General features: G+C 43.2%; 1 protein-coding gene across 5 annotated transcripts in view; it reads left to right on the forward strand.

The window, feature by feature from the left end:
* zmat4a (zinc finger, matrin-type 4a) overlaps positions 1–19,583 on the forward strand; it is a 268,548-nt gene that overhangs the window by 188,299 nt on the left and 60,666 nt on the right. For all 5 annotated transcript variants that reach the window (XM_051951378.1, XM_051951379.1, XM_051951381.1 and 2 more), the window contains one exon: positions 10,531–10,627. In XM_051951378.1, coding sequence (XP_051807338.1) covers positions 10,531–10,627 — 97 coding nt within the window. The remainder of the gene's footprint in view (positions 1–10,530; positions 10,628–19,583) is intronic.

Raw genomic sequence — 19,583 nt, forward strand, 5'->3', positions numbered from 1 at the left:
GTACCATGTGGTTAACAATCCCTCCTTTAAATCCTGTCATTAGAAGGTGCTATATGTTCTCCACTAACAGGAGGACGGTTCACACATGTAGGATGGAGTCCTCAGCCTCCAGCGACACAGGAGGAGACGCATGAGCAGCCCTTTAACAGCAGCAACTCCATCTGTGTCCACACAGGATTCAGTTTTAGTCACATTCTGTAGGTGCTCAGAGTCCAACACACAGTAACTGGACTCACATACTCACATACTCAGAATAGAAATGAAGCACAGAACTATGCTGGAAGTGGAATTTAGTGGTATGTAGACCACAACATGAGCCATTATTACTGAGCTATGTGACGAGTGGTGTCTGTCTGTCTGTCTGTCTGTCTGTCAGCAACATTACTCAAAAACAGACTAGCGGATTTGGATGAAATTTTCATGGAAGGTCAGAAATGACACAAGGACCAAATGATCAGATTCTGGCAGTGATGCAGCTTATAGTCTGGATTTGTTAAAGATTTCTGTATCATTGCCAGATAGCGGCACGGCGTCACTGTAACCATGACAACCAGTGAACACTACATCAGCTGATTCCACCTCTGAGGACTAAAGGACAGCCTTGGAGGAGGACTGCTCTCTCTGAGGACTTTTCTTGTTCCGGCTGGAGACAGCTGGACAACTGGAGCAAAAAAAAAAAACATTTTGAGATCACCAAAAAGAGTTGCTCATTTTGTATTTGAGCAACAAAATCACATCTCTTTACCTTTTTCTTCATATGTGTGGGCAGATACAGGTTGAGTTGCTGTAATATTTTCACCATTTATCTGTGAGATCAGTAAGACTACATAATGCTTATGACAGGATGAAAAACTCAACATGGACAATCTAACTTCTGTCCTGTGATTATTCAGTCTAAGGTTTTAGTCGGGATGACTGGCAGGGATTTCAGCCCTTAATGTTATGTGTTCAATGGTGGAAGTTAAAGTTTGGAGCCTGACATTCGTCATCTTGCTCTTTTGAAACTGGGTGTAACTGTGGTGGATCTGATGGAGAACTGAAGGACACAGCAGTATGTCAGTGACCCGTCAATCACAAACATATCCTGCTTTACCATCTGTTTTACTGTCAATGGAACCATTATTTACCAAGTGAACATTCTGATGTTTTAAAGAGTTAAATCTCGTGATTGAGACCATGAACTCATCAGAGAAATGTGAGCTGTGAAACAAATGAAGTGAGAAATAATGTTGTTTAGTTTTATTTTTAGCAGCCAGAGGAGTCGCCCCCTGCTGGCTGTCAGACTGAATATATTTTGAAGTCACTACAGCAGCTTCACGTCTCAGACCTGGAGAAGCATCCATTTCTTCCTTGCAGTTTTTGCTGCAGTGATTCTAAATAAATCCTTTTGTCAGTAGTTTTCTGACCCCCACTTAGCAGCACATCGATGGCACCCCTCAGAAACAGCTTGAGGAACACGACTAAGAGTCAGTCCGATCTCTGAACTCCCCAGATCTAATCAGGCATCTGTGGATCACACCAGAATAAGTTCGATCCACTCAGGCCTCATCCAGCCTACAGGACCCTAAAGATTCCCTCTGACTGTCCTATGAATTAACCAGTGGAGCTGTAGACGTACTTAATATTAGGCAGTGGTTTTAAAGTCATGACTGATCAGTACAAGTTAAAATTTAACCACTCAGGCCCTGTTTACACGAGGACACTTGCAGGTAAAAACGTCAAAATATTTCAACAAAACGCCCTACCGTTTATACGAGGACGGCGTTTTGGGGGCTTAAAAATGCAAAAATTTGAAACCAGCCTCCAGAGTGGAAAAGTAGAAAACGCTCCGCCGTTACGTTTCCGTCGAAACAGCAAAACGCAAAACTTTGCCGAGATCTGACCACGTCGCACACGCGATTACGTCACATACGTGCGCCGGTGCTTTGGTTTGCCAGCCGGTACAAGGACGTAAACAAAGATGTGTGATTATTTCCATCCTTCGTACCTTCAAGCAACGCTGGCAGCTCTATGTTCACTACAGGAGTTGTACCAACAAACGTACAGAATCTGTACAGATTCCATTCATGAACATTTACTGCGGCGGAGATCCGAAAAGGGAGATAGTAAGCATGCGCGTAGACATGGCAGAGTTTTATCACAGCGCCACCCAGCTGCCTGGCATGCATATCCAATCGAATTCCACACACTATAGAGTCACCGTATATACGCAGATTTCCTTCAAAACCGCTCGTCTAAACGTGAAATAAAAAGTGAAGACAAGACGCCACTTTTGCGTTTTCTGTTAAGATGGTCCTCGTATAAACGTAGCCTCAGTGTGGCTTCCTGGAATCAGGTTGCCTTTAGATCAAAAAAGTATAAAAGTAAAGTCTAAATCAAAGCAGGCAACATTAAGACTTTAATATCCCAGAGCTTTGCCTGCCTTGAGGATTGGTTTGCATTTCGCTAAAAGCTGAAATATTGTAAATATGTTCATGCTGCGGAGGTTTACCTCTTGCTACCGTGTACCTTTGATGAGATAGCCTCTATATGTAGTTTCAGTTTTATTTGGACACCAGACACTTAAAATGACAAACATGAATGAGACCTGATTGCCCACTGGGAGACTTCAAACGTCCATTTTTGGTATTCCCCTTGACAAAACCCTGACATTGCCGACTTCCCTTTACTGCTATCATCCTGGGAAAAGACAGTCCAAACTGGAGGCTTTAGTTTTATTATGTTTCTGGACTCACCAGGTGTGCTATAGATATTTAATTTCCATAAAAATCCTGGCTCGCATACCCTAAAACCAAGAAAAATAATGCTTTTCAAGTGATTTTATAATATGTGATGTAGTTCAAAGAGTGACGATGAAGCAAAAAGAAATGTTCCAACCAGTGGACTGACCTCCTGATGGAAGAACACAGTACATAACCCCCCACAGCTAGCTCCTCGTCTTTATACTGCTCACTAACCATTTTGCAGCTCCGTATGTAGCTGCCAAAAGAAGACACAGTGCTCTTTGATTCTGCCAGAGCTCACTCTAAGCCAATACATTTCGACTGCATTCTAACCTGTCAAACACCCTGACAGACAAATAGTGTTTTTCCAGACTCCATCACTGCCGTTAATCACAGATGCATTCGAGAAGATGCGATTTAGCACGTTGTCTCCCTGTTCCTCCCTTTTTAGCTCTTCCCCTATGAGGCTTGCAGTTCTCCAGCTGTTGCTCTGGGCTATTATAGTCACCACTCCCCCAACCCTAAAATAGACCCATTACTGTCTTAACAACCAGCTCAGAGACAGGATAATTAGTATGAGCTGATCAAGGTTTTCTTTAAGAGGAAACAAAGGGCAGAAAACTGTGTTCTTTATAACTAAACTGATTCAGATTGAGGGTTCTAAAGAATCATGTTATGTCCCAGATTACATGTCAGGATATGCTAGTTGCTTATTGCATTCTCTCTGACTGTCACTGGGTTTTTTCAGTCAACCAGGTATGAAAATTTGTTTTCCTCAGATGTTTAGTTTTAAAGGAACATAGTGTTTCCGAGAGGATTGAAGGGTAAAGCCTGCCTCCTAACTGGTTCAATCTGAGACACAAGATTGGACCAGCAGAGGGTTGGACATTTGTTTCCTGCTAATGGGTTTTCTCCTCCAGACATTACATCTTTACTTACTGCACATTTCCTAACGGTGTCCCACTCCAGAGAGCAATCTTATGTGTGATTTGGTGATCTCACCTGTTTTATGGCTTTAAGGGGATAAAAACACTTTTGAGCGATGATTTAATTTTGGGGGCTTTACAGTTGTTCAGTGGTTAGCTCTGTCACCTCACAGCTAGAAGATCCCCGGTTCGTGTCCCTTCCTTCCTGGATCTTCCTGCATGGAGTCTCCATGTTCTCCTGTACATGTGTGGCTTTTCTCCAGGTTCTCCAGCTTCCTCCCACAGTCCACAAACATGCTGAGGTTAACTGGTGATTCTAAACTGTCTGTAGGTGTGAATGTGAGTGTGATTGTTTGTCTGTATGTGTAGCCCTGTGATAGACTGTTACCTGTCCAGGTGAACCCTGCCTTCACCCTCAGTCAGCTGGAATAGACTCCACCCCCTATGACCCTGATGATGGATGGATGGATGGATGGATGATGGATGGATGGATGGATGATTTATAGATAATGGATGGATGGATGGATGGATGGATGGATGGATGATGGATGGATGGATGATTTATAGATAATGGATGGATGGATGATGGATGATGGATGGATGATGGATGGATGGATGATTTATAGATAATGGATGGATGATGGATGGATGGATGATTTATAGATAATGGATGGATAGATGGATGAACTTCATTTAGGAAGGCCATCTCTCACAGCTGTCCAGTGAACTCAGCAAACAGTGAGCTTTGTTCAGATTCTGGTTAGCATATGCTCTTTCAGGATGAGCGCCCTGCTGCAGTCAATGAGCTAAACCTGCAGCATCTGAATGGAGCAGATGGCTGCTGGTTAATTTAGCATGAACCCTGGACCAGCACTGCCTTCTCCCTGCCTATAAACAGTCCACACAGAGGACTGTACAGCTGATCAGTCATACTGCCACCAGCGGCTCCGACTGTAGGTCTCAATTAGCTGAGAGACAACAAGAGATTTACCACAGAGCAAATGAATTCATGCTATTCAGCAGCCAATAGGAAAGCCCTGTCTGAGGCGTATCGGTGAAGCCTGCAGTTACTTTGATCTATAAGCATTTCTGAACAGAAGATAGTGGTCTGCATCAAGAAGAAGAATGGAGTCCATGAATCTCTCCTTGCAGATGATATGATGGTTACCTGGATCCATCTGATACTAAAATATACAGAATGCTGCAGCTCTGTGGTAAAACTATGAAAACAACAAAGTGACATATAGCAGAATATTGTGTGTTTACACTGAGAGAGCCAGAAACAATGACAGCCTATTATATAGTGCATTGAGTTTGGTTGTCTTTACCCAATCATTATGTTGTGTTTCCATGTTACGACCACAGACCCAGTGGATCCATTTCAGTTGTTGTGGTCTGTGTATCTGAGGTTGAACTCTTCTGGAGAGGTGCTTCAGGACTGGACCTTCCCTACATCAGATTGATTGAAGCAGACTTTAGCCAGTCCCATGGTGAATTATTTTTATCCCTAAAATACTGCTGGGTTTTTTTGACCTAAGGTTCTACTTCTCTGTTGTCATTTAAACTTTGGTATTTTGTAATTTGGCCTGTAGTTCCAGCGCTGAGAAGAAGCTGGGCCAGTCAGAAGCAGCATGCTTTCATTTCCTGCTGACTCTGTGGTTGTGTATTAACGGAGCCAGTATTAACTCCAACCCTTCACTGGTAAACTGTACACTTAAAGCCACTTCAAATGGATTGTCCAGCCATCAGATTTCTTGGGAACAGTGACGTACACATTGTTTAACTACAGAGACATCTTCATGAAGGACTCAGGAGTCCTTCTAGGTATAAGTAGACCTCAGTCGCTCTGAAGCTGATTTTATTAAAGAGTCTGAATCTAAGAGGAGAGGTGGAGTTAACCTCATGGGTACAGGTGTCCTCCATAGCTGTGATCTGTCTGTTGGTGAGCTGATTGGAACCTTATGAACTGGAGCACCGTCAAATACACTTTTAGGTTATTAATATGTGTTTGCAGCAGACTTCTTACCGGCAGCAGCTGACTGACTGTGAGTCTTAATATTGACTGAGTAATAATAATATCAGACCTAGAAGCGAGTTTTACAGCTGAAATGCTTCAGGATACATGTAGACCAGAATCTTGGAAGTCTTAAAGTTATGGCTGGTATGGCCTTTCGTGAGAAGCTTCTTTATTTTTCTGTGTCATTTCAGCTACTACTCACTTTAAGATGTTCAGGGAGGTTTGAACTCAGTGAACTGCTGAGGTATTATATTTTAGTGGCGGAAAACCCTTTGACATCTTTTTAGTTTTTGGTTTTAGTTGTGGCTACTTTAATCGATGTTACCTCTGCAACACTAGAAAATCAGATAAAGACAGAAGACATCAGAAAGCATTTTTCTCCTCAAGCATCAGCTTCACAACCTGGTACTGTTTTTACAGTCAAAAAATTCCAGCTTAACTTAAATAAATGAGACTGCAGAGCACATTCTTCTTCTTCTGCATCCTCTCCTGAGCTGCCTCTCTGTTCCTAGCTGAGGGAGAAGTTAACCAAAACAAACGAGTCTCAGATGACTCAGCGGCGATGCCTCAGAAAGTAGGAAGTAACGGTGATGGAGAGGAGGAAGTGCAGAGGCCTGGAGGCTCCCGGTGCTTCATCGCTCATCCAGGGCAGCGTCGTGAGGAAAGAGCCACAGGTGGCTGGCAGTGATGGATACCAGAGCCGCCGTGCAATCTTTCACCCTTTCAAAAAGTGTTTGAGAAGCAGGCTGTCAAAGGGCCACTGCAGAACACACCCTCACTGCTGCAGAACTCTAATGTCAGCTCATGACGGCGTCTGGGGACGGCAGCACAAAATTGAAATCTCAGTCTGGCTGGTGGTGGACTGACAGAATGGTTATTGTGCAGCTTATCAGCCGGGAGGGAAGGGGAGAGGTTTAGCTCTCTCTGAGGGAAATATTCCCTCCATCAAAATGGTGCAAAGCAAACAGCTGACATCAACATCTGAGAAGTAATGTTGTTGGCAAATTCTCACCATCACCTGTCACAACCCTGGAAGAAGAAAACAAGGAAGCGTTCTAAGTTTCTGTGTGCAGCAATCCAGCAAACCATCAGTCACGGGTAAATCTGATTGAGGAGGATATGGAAATGTGATTCAATGAGCGCTGGGTGACATTTATTTTCTCTTGGCCTTTGGCTCTGAGGAATATTTATAGAGGAGTTAACTCAATTGTAAGAGCTAGGCAATCAAGACGGCCGTTTTTCATCGCACAATAAGATTAGTACAACATGACAGCGATTACACAGGCAGCCTATAATTTACAGCAACAGGCGCTGACTCAGTAGAACCACCATCACACTGAAGACATTACTGGGGTGCAGTTTCTAAAAACATTTAGACAACTTATTACATTTTGTTGTTGCCAAAAAAAAAATCAGACATCTGAAGCTCTCTGGTACTGTTCATACGGATTCATTCAGCAGAGTCTGGAGGCTCCCTGCTGCTCCCATGTAGAGCTCTGTTTGAGGTCGATCAGCTGAGTTTTCTTTGCTAAACTGCTGTTTGTTCTGTTCAGCAGCTCCCAACAACCCACTCCTTACTTCAGTTATTTTGTCGTGTTTTTATGTTGTTAGTGTTCTGCTGTTACACTGTGTGGTGCTCTTGGAATACAGCAAATTCCAGGTGGCTTATGGGACTTACAGTCTGCTTCTTCACTTTGTTCACTGTTTTCAGCGTACTCATGTCGGCCCTCATGATATGGGGCCGGGGCCACATTACCGCTCACTTTGTTCACATGTGAGAACTGCTGATAGCCCTGAGACAGCAGGAGAGAAGCCATCCATCCCTGGACAGTTAGGAGGCTACACCGCTGCAGAGCAGGGCTTAAAGTAAGGATGAAGAAGAGGAGGTTTAAGATCCCTGGCTAATAAGATGGACGGACTGGCAGCGCTCACTGGGAGTCAGAGTGAGTACAGGGAGACCCGTATTATGTGTTTTATGGAGACGTGGCTCCATGATATGATACTGGACTCCTCCATGATTCTCCCCAGCTTCTACATGGTCTGATTGGACAGAGACACTACCAGGAGCAGTGAGGAGAAAAGAAAGGCCTTTTCATGAGCATTCAGTACCGTCACCCTGGACACGTTACTGTTAAAGAATGAGTCTACAGCCTGGACATGGAGCTCCTTGCCTTCGGGCTTTGTTCCTGTTATCTGCCATTCACCAACATTATCCCCATTACTGCTGACATTCCTCCTTCTGGGAACGCAGTAACAATGTGTGATGTCATCCTCGCCGTTACTGAGGGACTCCAGACCAAACACCCTGGGACCTTCATATTCATCATGTCTGCCCTCCTCCACCTTCCATCAGTTCATCACATGGACCTCCAGGGACAATAAGACTTTGATTTGCTGTATACCAACGTTAAGGAGGCATACAGCTTCAATCAGCAGGTCAGACCACTATCTAGTCCTGCTCTCCCCATCATACAAGCCTGTTGTCCAGCAGCAGCCAGTCACAGTGAGGACAATGAGGAGGTGGTCTCCTGAGGACCATGGAGGCACTGAGAGGAGCACTGGAATGTGCTGTTTCAACCTCATGGTGAGGACATTGATGGTGTTGTGGACGGTGTCTCTGAGTACACTGGGCTCTGCATGAACATCACCATCCCCACTACAGTGGTCAGCTGCTACCCAAACAACAAACCCTGGGCAACCACTGACCTGAAGAGTGTCCTCAGCAAAAGGAAGAGGGCTTTCAGAGGGGGGACTGAGCAGAACTTAGTCTTGTACAAAGGGAACTCAAGTGGAGGGTAATACACAGAGGGAAAATGAGTGGAACCAGTTCTTCAACGTGTTAGACTCCAGCTCCCCCTCCAGCCTTCACACTTTGAAGATCTTCCCTCACCCCCCACAGTACCACACCACCCCCATCATGGACACTTGACCACTCCATCACCTCTCCACCCCCACCTCCCAGGATGGACTACACAACACAGTCCCACAGGTGAGGAGAGAGCTAGAGAGGCTCCTCCAGGGGAAGCTGCTGAACCAGACGGCATCAGACCTGGAGTGCTGATGGAGTGTTCCAGCTGACTGGAGTCCTCCAGTACCTCCTCAACCTGAGCCTTCAGAGAGTCCAGTGCTGTGGAAAACATCCTGCCTGGTCCCACAGTGCTGACCTCTCACATCATGAAGGTCATGGAGAGACTGGTGCTGAACATCTCAGACCATCACAGGACCCGCTGCAGTCTGTATATCAGCCCCATGCCGGTGTGGATGACACCATCATCTGCCTGCTGCAGAAGACATACTACCCAACACCACTGTCCACATCACAGTCTTTGACTTCTCCAGCACATTCAACACCATCCAGCCCAGACTGCTGAAGGCCACGCTGGAGGACATGTAGGTGGACGCTCCCCTTATCCCATGGATCACAGACTATCTGACAGGCAGACCACAGTTTGTGAAGTTACCGAGCTGTGTGTCTGAACGTCTGACCTCCAACACCTCCCAGGGCTGACCCCCTTCCTCTTCACCATCTACATTTCAGACTTTCAGTCCAGCACCGAGTCGTGTCACCTGCAGAAGGTCTCAGATGACACGTCCGTAGGAGGCTGTATGGAGAACAGGAGGGAGGATGAATACAGGACCCTGGTGGGTCGAACCACATGCAGCTGAATGTGATGAAGACCAAGGAGATAGTGGTGGACATCAGGAGGAACAAGTCCTCACCCTCTCCTGTCCACATCAGCTGGAGGTCCACAAACACAGAGGCTGTCTACAAGAAGGGTCTGAGCAGCTGTCCGTCCTCAGGAGGCTCAGGTCCTTCAGTGTTCTGCATGCTCCTGATGTTCTACAGTCTGTGGAGGAGAGCTCCATCTCCTCTGCTGTGGTGTACTGCAGGCATCAACAGACTGAATAAGCTGACCAGGAAAGCCCAGTCTGTGGTTGGCTGATGCTGGTCACCCTGGAGGAGGTGGTGGAGCAGAGGACCAACCTGCTGGACATCATGGACAACACCTCCCACCCTCCATAAAACTGCGGACAATCTGAGGAGCAGCTTCAGCAGCAGGCTGATAAACCCTGCTGCTCCAAACGGTAATTTCTCCCACATCAGTAAGACTTCAGTACATGTGGTAGATCACAGAAGGACTCCATCACTGCTGATTAAACTCCTGGACACCTGACATCCTAACATCATCATCTGTAAACTATCTGCACATATTTATGTCACTGCACGTCTAAGCACGTTCTGTTCATTCTGACACATTTCTGTACAAGTTGTATATTCTTGCATATTTATTCACTTTTTTCTTTCTATATCATATTTTCTATATTCTTACTTTATTGTATTTTACCTTCTCTTTACACCTGTCCCTAATATTGTGTGTTGTCTTGTTGTTGGTTTTCCAGTTGCTGTAACAACTGAATTTCCCTCTGAGGATTAATAAAGTCTGTCCAAGTCTAAAATATATTCAAGTACATTACAAAGTGTATATGTAAAGATTTCTGTCAAACCATAGTGTTTTGGATTCAGCTGTGAAATGCATCTCCTTCAGATTTCTGACGTACATGCAGCTCTAACTGATGTTTTCCTCTTCATCATAACGACTTCCATCAGTGAATGGCATGAAAACGTTCGAGGATGCTCACCTGCTGCAGCACTGGAATGCTTTTGTATGAATGAAAGGTTTTCTGCAGAGAGGCTGTCTGGCTTTGATGGATTGGGCGTGCACTGGGCGTGTGCAGGAGAGTGAAATCATATTACCGTGTCATGGTTTGAAAATGTCACTTTGCTCTAAAAGAATATGAAAAGCAAACTGGATTCATTTCTTAGATTTATTCATGTAATGTTTGTTTTTCTGTTTGATTCCAGGTCTGAAACGAAGCTACACTTGTGAAGTTTGCAGCGTCACACTCAACTCGGTGGCACAATACCATGCACATCTGCAGGGCTCAAAGCATCAAAACAAGTAAGTGGATCACGCTACTGCTCACTCTCCACTCCTCAGGGCTCATTTCCACTCTTGATGCTGCAGCTAAATGCTACACGTCATCGTCTGGGATGAAACATGTTGTTTTGGCTTTTATCTGCACTTCAGATACAGAGCATTTCTCAGTGCATGCATAAATGATGAGAATATTATAGTGACAAACTTCAGCTGGGCTTATTTTGCTGAAGGCATCCTGTGTGTTTTTTCCCCTTTAGTTTCAGTGTACGATTCAGAGAAAAAGTCTCTAATTGAGCCTTTTCTACTTTCATACTGTAGCTAACTGGTGGCAGTGATGCCTTCAGGAGATCATCTCAAGCTGGGAATCAACACACTTACAGTATATTACAGTATAGTCACAACAAATTCACAGTGCTGGAACTCACTCTCTATCTAAAAATGAGCTCTAAAACCAGAGATTTACAAAAACTATTCCCTGCAAGTCGCATCTAATATAATAACTAAGTGAACAGTAAGAACAGAGGAACTATGGAGAACACTGGTTTCATCTGTTCAGTCCACAAGAATACTGTTTTTAAAAAAATCTTTTTTTTCCTCTGGAGATTTAGCCACATTCACAAATGTAATTCAAGCAACCTTTTACTATCACTTAAAGTAGTTGCACAATAAAAATGTAATTTACTGATTTAGATCAACCGTTAAAGCTGGACTGGTTTTCCATTCCAGTTTTGGTAACTGCTTCTCATTAATATTATGTGTATTTCAAAGTCAAATTTCTGAATCTGTAAGTGTAAATTTAAGTAATGGTAACTTCATGGAACTGACTTGATAACTGTATTTTGGTTCACATCGAGTTTAGGAAGTCCTATGTTAACATCCCTGGACAGATTAAGGCAGCTAGATCTTTAATTATAGAAAAACTGAAAGCAGCAGAACAGTTTAACTGGACTACCACCGAGACAGAACACCAGACAAACTCACATTCACACCTGATTATAACCCAGACCTCCACTCTAATGCTGTCACTTATTTTACATTTTATGTTTGAATGAAGCAACATTACTTTGTGGAAATATGTTTGGACTTTTACGTGACTCATTCTTTGTAAATCTTTGCCAAAAAAGTCAAACTAAGTGACTGTGATTCAGTGGTGAATCGGAATAAACAGGGATAAGTTCCCAGATTGGTTAAACTCTTTCTTGTCACTGTATGACGTTGGTTACAGTCACTGGACAGGAACAGGCAAGTGAAAACCGAAGCCCTTTGTCAGCTGCTAACTGATCTGATGTTCAGTGACTTCAGGGAGAATTACGTCCTTTAAACTTGGAACATATAGCGTTTTGCCTCGACTCTGTTGTCCTTTCTCCTCTCCAGCCCTCTGTAGTATTTATTCATTCATTCTCAGAGTCTCCTTTGACCTGAAGCAGTTTTAGTTGGAGCAAGAGGGCTCCAAACTGTGTTGGTTTCTGCGTGGGCTGTGAGCAGTAGGTGTGGATTGATGAGGCTTACATGGTGCGTGTCCTGGAATTAATTTCCTCTGTTGACCGCTACCGTCCAGGATGCTGGCATCAGAGACGTGACATGTCATTTAACAGCCCCCACGCTTTAGTCACGCATGTCTGCTCGGTCCTGTCACACACACACACACACACACACACACACACACACACACACACACACACACACACACACACACACACACACAATGTTTTTCTATCATTGTGGGGACTTACCATTGACTCCCATTCATATCTAAACCCTAACCTTAACCAAACCCTAACCCAGACCAAAACAATGTCTAACCCTAAAAACGTTTTTGCATTTTTACTTTTTCAGTAACAACAACATGGCCAAAAAAAACACTGTTTAAAGTTGTGGGGCCCGAAATGAGGTCCCCACAAGTGACATAGTTTTCAGTTTTCCTACAGTTGTGGGGACATTTGGTCCCCACAATGTAGCAAAAGCTAGAACACACACACACACACACACACACACACACACACACACACACACACACACACCCAACCTGATTCCACCGTCATAACCTACAGCTTAGCCTCGGGTCTGTTTAGGGTTTAAAACATCTGGTTCTCGAGACCACAGGGAGGGTTGATGTGTCCTTTATCACTACAGGGTGGAAGAGTTACACTGAGGCTTTGAGTCTCAAAGACACCGTAGGTAAAGAGGTAAAAAGTGAGTGAGTCCTTCCAGTGCAAAACAGTCCAGTCCTACTCTTTCTCTTTAAGCTACACTAGTCAACACTTTCATATTACTAATGGATCTATGAAGAAAAATGACTCTTCCCCCTTCGTAACGTATTTCCTTGCAGCTGTTAGCTGACGTCGTCCATACTTTCATCAGACGATCAGACGCTGTAGGATAAACATATGCCAGGACTCTCTGCTCTGGTCAAGATTAGATATTGTCTATTAAGCAGAAGAGTTGTCTCCATGTTGGTCTGTAATCTAAATCTGACCATCTCCCAGCTATAACATAAACCTGAAGGTCGGGGAGAATCCTCAGAGCTCATGCTAGCTCTGTCGGTGTCACTAATCCTGATATCAGTAAACCTTCCTCTCAGCCAGAGTCCTCTGAGTCTCCAATGTTTCTCTGTGTCTTCCTCCTCATCCTCTCTGGATCTCTCTGAGCTTCCACAGCAGATCAGGTTACCGTTCAGCAGGTTGCTTGATGAGATGAACCTACAGAACCGTATCCCTTTCAGTTCCCCAGCTCTACGCAGCATTGTGTCTTTTAGCCCATTGTTTTCATCTGACGACCCACAGGTTTAGAAGTGTCAGCTGTGGTTAACATAGTGTGGAGCATTTAGCAACAACAAAGCCAGATGTTTCCCTCAGAAGGAGGAGACCAAAGCAGAGCTTAAAGGAACGTTGATGCTTTGTGTGTATTGGATGATTGCATACTTGTTGTCAACAGATTTACTGCAGTTACCTTACATAAAGACTCTGTTAATGTTGTGTTCCAGTGGATTTGCTAACATTTTATTTAAATTCTTCTGCATCTAAACAAAACAAGCTTTCAGTGTCTTTCATACAAACCTGACTTTAAGATTATTTACAAACTCATTTGAAACGTCTAAGAAATACTGCATTTTACATGTAGTGTGACACCAAATACTTTTGGTAAAGTCACCCTGTATTTTATTTTCATGGCTGCTATTTGAATCATTCAGCAGGCCAGGTAAAGCCTGGATAAATGTGTGTCGCATCGATATGAGGCGGGTCACACTGATGTCCTAGAAAGCAGAGAGCAAAGCCCTGAAGCTGTGGACAATATGGCCCCTCTGAGCTGAAATGAACTGTAGGTCAGGAAACCAATGAGGAAATTCAATTTTGACTGAGGAACTGAACAAATTACTTGATCTTGAGAGGAACACTAATGAGGGATGTGATCAATACGTCTCTAACAAGCCGGCTACATGACGATGATTAAACCCTCTGGTTTCCCAAACAGGAAACTCGAACCTAATGGAAGATTTACTGGTTTAATATGACTTCATGGCTTTTTCCCCCTCCTGTGAGTTGTGTTTGTGCTGTGCTCTCGCCTCCTCAGTTTCCAAGCCTATACTACAGAAAACTTCAGGAGTATTTCTGTTTTTGACTCTTGGAGCATCACAGTAAGCCGACAGGACAGAAATAGCCATGCAGCTCTAGCCGAGGAGGAAAGGAGCTCAGTAGTGCGGCTGAGAAGCTAAGAGGTGCTCAGCTGGTGTGGCTGGGAAGAGTTAATGAAGGGAAAGGATTCAGTCTGACCTCTGGATAAGGGGAGCAGCTCTCTGTAAGGACCACTGTCTGCCACCGACTGACCAGTTAAAGCACACACCAGACACAAACCTTCAGTTAGGGATCTGTTATTTTAACCCTAGGATGCATAGGTGGGGTCAAAACTGACCCCAGAGGTTGTTATTCCTTAATATCTTTAAGATTAAAAGTTTTGATATTTTCATATTCCAGGTATTCCTCATAAAACATGTTTGTGACATGATGCCATTTGCATTTTTATTCATTTTTTCATTAATTTAAAAAAAATTCAGTTTTTGTATCAGTACCCCACTCTTCCATGGGCGGGGTCAAAAATGACCCCAAGTATTTCCAATGGGATATTTCACTTAACATTGGTTCTTGGCAACTGTGAGTGTAAATAAACATTTACTGTTCCTCATACAACTGATGTCAGCAGTCCCACCACCAAGGAGGTCATTTTTGCACAGCATTATTAGTATTATCTCCATTGATGAACTTATTTTTCATTGACAGAATATGTGAATTTTATGTGAATATCTGTGAAATTTGCCTAGTTTGTGGTTAGCTAGCAATCCTGTTAGTTAACAATACTGTTAGCTAACATTATTATTAGCAAACAGTATTGTTAGCTAACACAATCACACACACACACGCACACACACACACACACACACACACATACACATACACTCATACACTGTTGTTGCACTGTTATTACACAGTATCTTAGCTAACAGGATTGATAGCTAAGTATTGTTAGCTAACACAAACACACAGACTCATACACACACACCACTGAATAATCAATGATCATATAATAGGCTACCTAATGGGTTAGTGTGTGTGTGTGTTTGTTAGCTAACAATATTTTTACCTCACAATCCTGTGAGCTAACATACTGTGTAATAACAGTGTAACAACAGTGTGAATGTGTGTGTGTGTGTGTGTGTGTGTGTGTGTGTGTGTGTGTGTGTGTGTGTGTGTGTGTGTGTGTGTGTGCGCGCGCGTGCGCACACACACACACACACACACCCGTAGATTTACTTACAAAGCTACAAATGATTTAGCCATCAATCTAACATTTAGCCACCAACTTCTGTTGGAAATGCAAAAGCCCTGTCTGCAATGGTCACAGCCACAAGAAAATAGTCTGTGAAAGCTGTGAAGAGTGAGAAGAGACATGTTTGTGTCTGAACATGAATGTTATTGAATGTTATGATTGTTATGAATGTTATTGATTATTGTTACTGAATGTTAATTTATGTGTCCCTCTGTCTGTTTTAAAATACGGAGGAAGATTAAACATGTTTTGATACCGTTTCAGTGATTGTTATGTGATAAAATTTGAATTAAAAGTGAAGACAGAACATATCAAAACTGAAAATACTCTTTTGTTGAACAAAATATATAATGTCTAACCAATATGAAAGAAATGTCTCAAGTTTATTGCAAAAATGCATTGATTTCAATTGGGGTCATTTTTGACCCCACCCATGGAAGAGTGTAGGTATTGGTTGGCCATGCATCTAAGGGTTAAAGTGCTGATCTTCACCTCAGAACACTTCAGCCGGATTAGTCTTCAGTCGTTACAAAAAGTAGTCCATGCACTGGGTTCAGCGCCACCATGCAAATGTTGAAGGCATGTCAGGAAAGCATGCGTTCAGGACTGTTCACATATATTCAGTTGTGGTTTGTTTCAGCCCAGAACAGCCCAGCATGCCAACCCGACCAGAACCAGGTTTGCATTCATGGAACGCCTCCTGATTGGCTTCTCCACATGGGAAAGAGGAGCTTCCTCTCGTGCACAATATGTCAGATATGGCAGCACATTTGAACACACATAATTGAGCGTCGTATCGTTTTTCAGTGTGCAGTGTAGTCCATTAGCTGTGTAGGAATCTGTAAATGCCAGAAATAGACACCATGAGACCATGTTCTCCTCATCACAGCCAAAGGTTTGCTTTGAAACTTGGTTAATGTGCTGAAAAGTGCATTTTAACCCAAATTATGATCAGGTTTTCGAAAACTTGATGAAATAGTTCACAACAAGCAGTGTGATAGACAGAAGTCATAGATAAAACAACAACTAAAGGGGAAATGAATGGTCCAACCGTCTTACCACCACCATCCAACTTTACAACCTTACAGCGCTCTTTTTTTTGGCCAACTACGGCTCAGTTAGTAGAGCAGGATGTTGTCTAATTAAAAAGCTGGCAGTTCAATCCCTCGCTCCTCCACATGTCAAAGGGTCCTTGGATAAAAACACTGAATCTGAAGTTGCTCCTGATAGCAGCAGTACCTGGCATGGCAGCTCTGTTTTCTATGCATGTGTGTGAATGGGTGAATGAGAAACACTTTGTAAAACTCTGAGTACCTCTCAGGTAGAAAAGTGCTAAATGAATGTGGAAGAGCTCCTACATGTCCATAGGATAACTGCAGTTTGACACAGTCTAAGTGTTTGAGGCCCTCATTTGGAGCAACATCCTTTCAGTGAGAAGATGAGAATCAATGTCCAAATAATGCATTTGTAAATATAGAAGGGATAGTGAAAAAACTGTAATTTGTACAGTGGGTTCAGTGGTTAGCTCTGTCACCTCACAGCTAGAAGATCCTCGGTTCGTGTCCCTTCCTTCCTGGATCTTCCTGCATGGAATCTCCATGTTCTCCTGTACATGTGTGGCTTTTCTCCAGGTTCTCAAACATGCTGAGGTTAACTGGTGATTCTAAACTGTCTGTAGGTGTGAATGTGAGTGTGATTGTTTGTCTCTATATGTAGCCCTGTGATAGACTGTTACCTGTCCAGGTGAACTCTGTCTTCACCCTTAGTCAGCTGGAATAGACTCCACCCCCCATGACCCTGATGATGGATGGATGGATGGATGGATGACGGATGGATGACGAATGGATGACGGATGATCGATGGATGATGGATGGATGGATGGATGGATGATATGTTTTCAATTCAATTCAGTTTTATTTATATAGTGCTAATTACAGTCAAATTTTCTCAAGATAGTTTCCAGAACCCATGTGAACCCCCAGAGCAGCCTAAAGGAGATAGTGTCAAGACAAACACCCTTTAACAGGAAGAAACCTGAAGCAGGAACCTGGATCTTTATGTGGGAGAAACATCTCCTGTTGGAAGGAGGGTTGAGAAGTAGAGAGACAGAAGAATGGGAGAAGAGAGGAGTGGGGAACAAGGAACATAGAACACACAGTTGGATACATGTATGATCAGACAGATGATACAAAATAGAAGCTAACATGTAAACTGATTCATAGCTTACTGTTCTGGTGTACAGCTCTGGTATTAAATCTACTACATATACACACGTGGACAAAATTGTTGGTACCCCTCAGTTAAAGAAGGAAAAACCCACAATTCTCACTGAAATCACTTGAAACTCACAAAAGTAACAATAAATAAAAAATTATTGAAAATTAAATAATCAAAAACAGCCATTACTTTTGAATTGTTGATTAACATAATTATTTAAAAAAACAAACTAATGAAACAGGCCTGGACAAAAATGATGGTACCTCTATAAAAGGTTGAAAACTATTTGACCAGAGTGACATGATTAACTCAGGTGTGTCATTTAATTGACATCACAGGTGTTTCCAAACTCATAATCAGTCAGTCTGCCTATTTAAAGGGAGACAAGTAGTCACCCTGCTGTTTGGTGAAAAGGTGTGTACCACACTGAACATGGACAACAGAAAGCGAAGGAGAGAATTGTCCCAGGACATCCGAAAAAAAATTATAGACAAACATCTTAAAGGTAAAGGCTATAAGACCATCTCTAAACAGCTTTGAAGTTCCTGTGACAACAGTGGCTCATATTATTCAGAAGTTCAAGACCCACGGGACAGTAGCCAACCTCCCTGGACGTGGCCGCAAGAGGAAAATTGATGACAAATTGAAGAGACGGATCGTTGGAATTGTATCCAAAGAGCCCAGAGCAACCTCCAAAGAAATTAAAGGTGAACTCCAAGGCCAAGGTACATCAGTGTCAGATCGCACCATTCGTCGTTGTTTGAGCCAAAGTGGACTTCATGGGAGACGACCAAGGAGGACACCACTGCTGAAAAAAACTCATAAAAAAGCCAGACTGGAATTTGCAAAAATGCATGTTGACAAGCCACAAAGCTTCTGGGAGAATGTCCTTTGGACAGATGAGACCAAACTGGAGCTTTTGGTAAGGCACATCAACTCTATGTTCATAGACTCAAAAACCAAGCATACGAAGAAAAGAACACTGTCCCTACGGTGAAACATGGAGGAGGCTCAGTAATGTTTTGGGGCTGCTTTGCTGCATCTGGCACAGGGTGTCTTGAAAGTGTGCAAGGTACGATGAAATCTGAAGACTATCAAGGCATTCTGGAGAGAAATGTGCTGCCTAGTGTCAGAAAGCTTGGTCTCAGTCGCAGGTCATGGGTCTTCCAACAGGACAACGATCCAAAACACACAGCCAAAAACACCCAAGAATGGCTGAGAGAAAAGCGTTGGACTATTCTAAAGTGGCCTTCTATGAGCCCAGATCTGAATCCCATTGAACATATGTGGAAGGAGCTGAAACATGCCATTTGGAGAAGACACCCATCAAACCTGAGACAACTGGAGCTGTTTGCTCATGAGGAGTGGGCCAAAATACCTGTTGACAGCTGCAGAACGCTCATTGACAAATACAGAAATCGTTTAATTGCAGTGATTGCCTCAAAAGGTTGTGCAACAAAATATTAAGTTATGGGTACCATCATTTTTGTCCAGCCCTATTTCATTAGTTTGTTTTTTTAAATAATTATGTTAATCAACAATTCAAAAGTGATGGCTGATTTTGATTATTTAATTTTCAATAAATTTTTATTTATTGTTACTTTTGTGAGTTTCAAGTGATTTCAGTGAGAATTGTGGGTTTTTCCTTCTTTAACTGAGGGGTACCAACAATTTTGTCCACGTGTGTATATCTGGTAGTAAAATTCAAACAGTATGTAGAAGAGCATATCAAGTATAGTGAGGATGATGCAGAGCAGACTGGTGGAAAAGGGTTAGGGTTAGGGTTAGACTGGTGGAAATGAGCAGCTGGAAGCAGAGGGCTGGAGGAAGGTCAGCAGCAGCATCCCACAGTGGACATGATGGAGACTGGACCAGCTGGTGGGACAGCAACCACAGATCTGAAGCATCCAGCTCTGGGACCAGGGACACTCGGAGAAAG

The sequence above is a fragment of the Acanthochromis polyacanthus genome, chromosome 7 (assembly GCF_021347895.1).
Source record: "Acanthochromis polyacanthus isolate Apoly-LR-REF ecotype Palm Island chromosome 7, KAUST_Apoly_ChrSc, whole genome shotgun sequence".
Classification (NCBI taxonomy): Eukaryota; Metazoa; Chordata; class Actinopteri; family Pomacentridae; genus Acanthochromis; species Acanthochromis polyacanthus.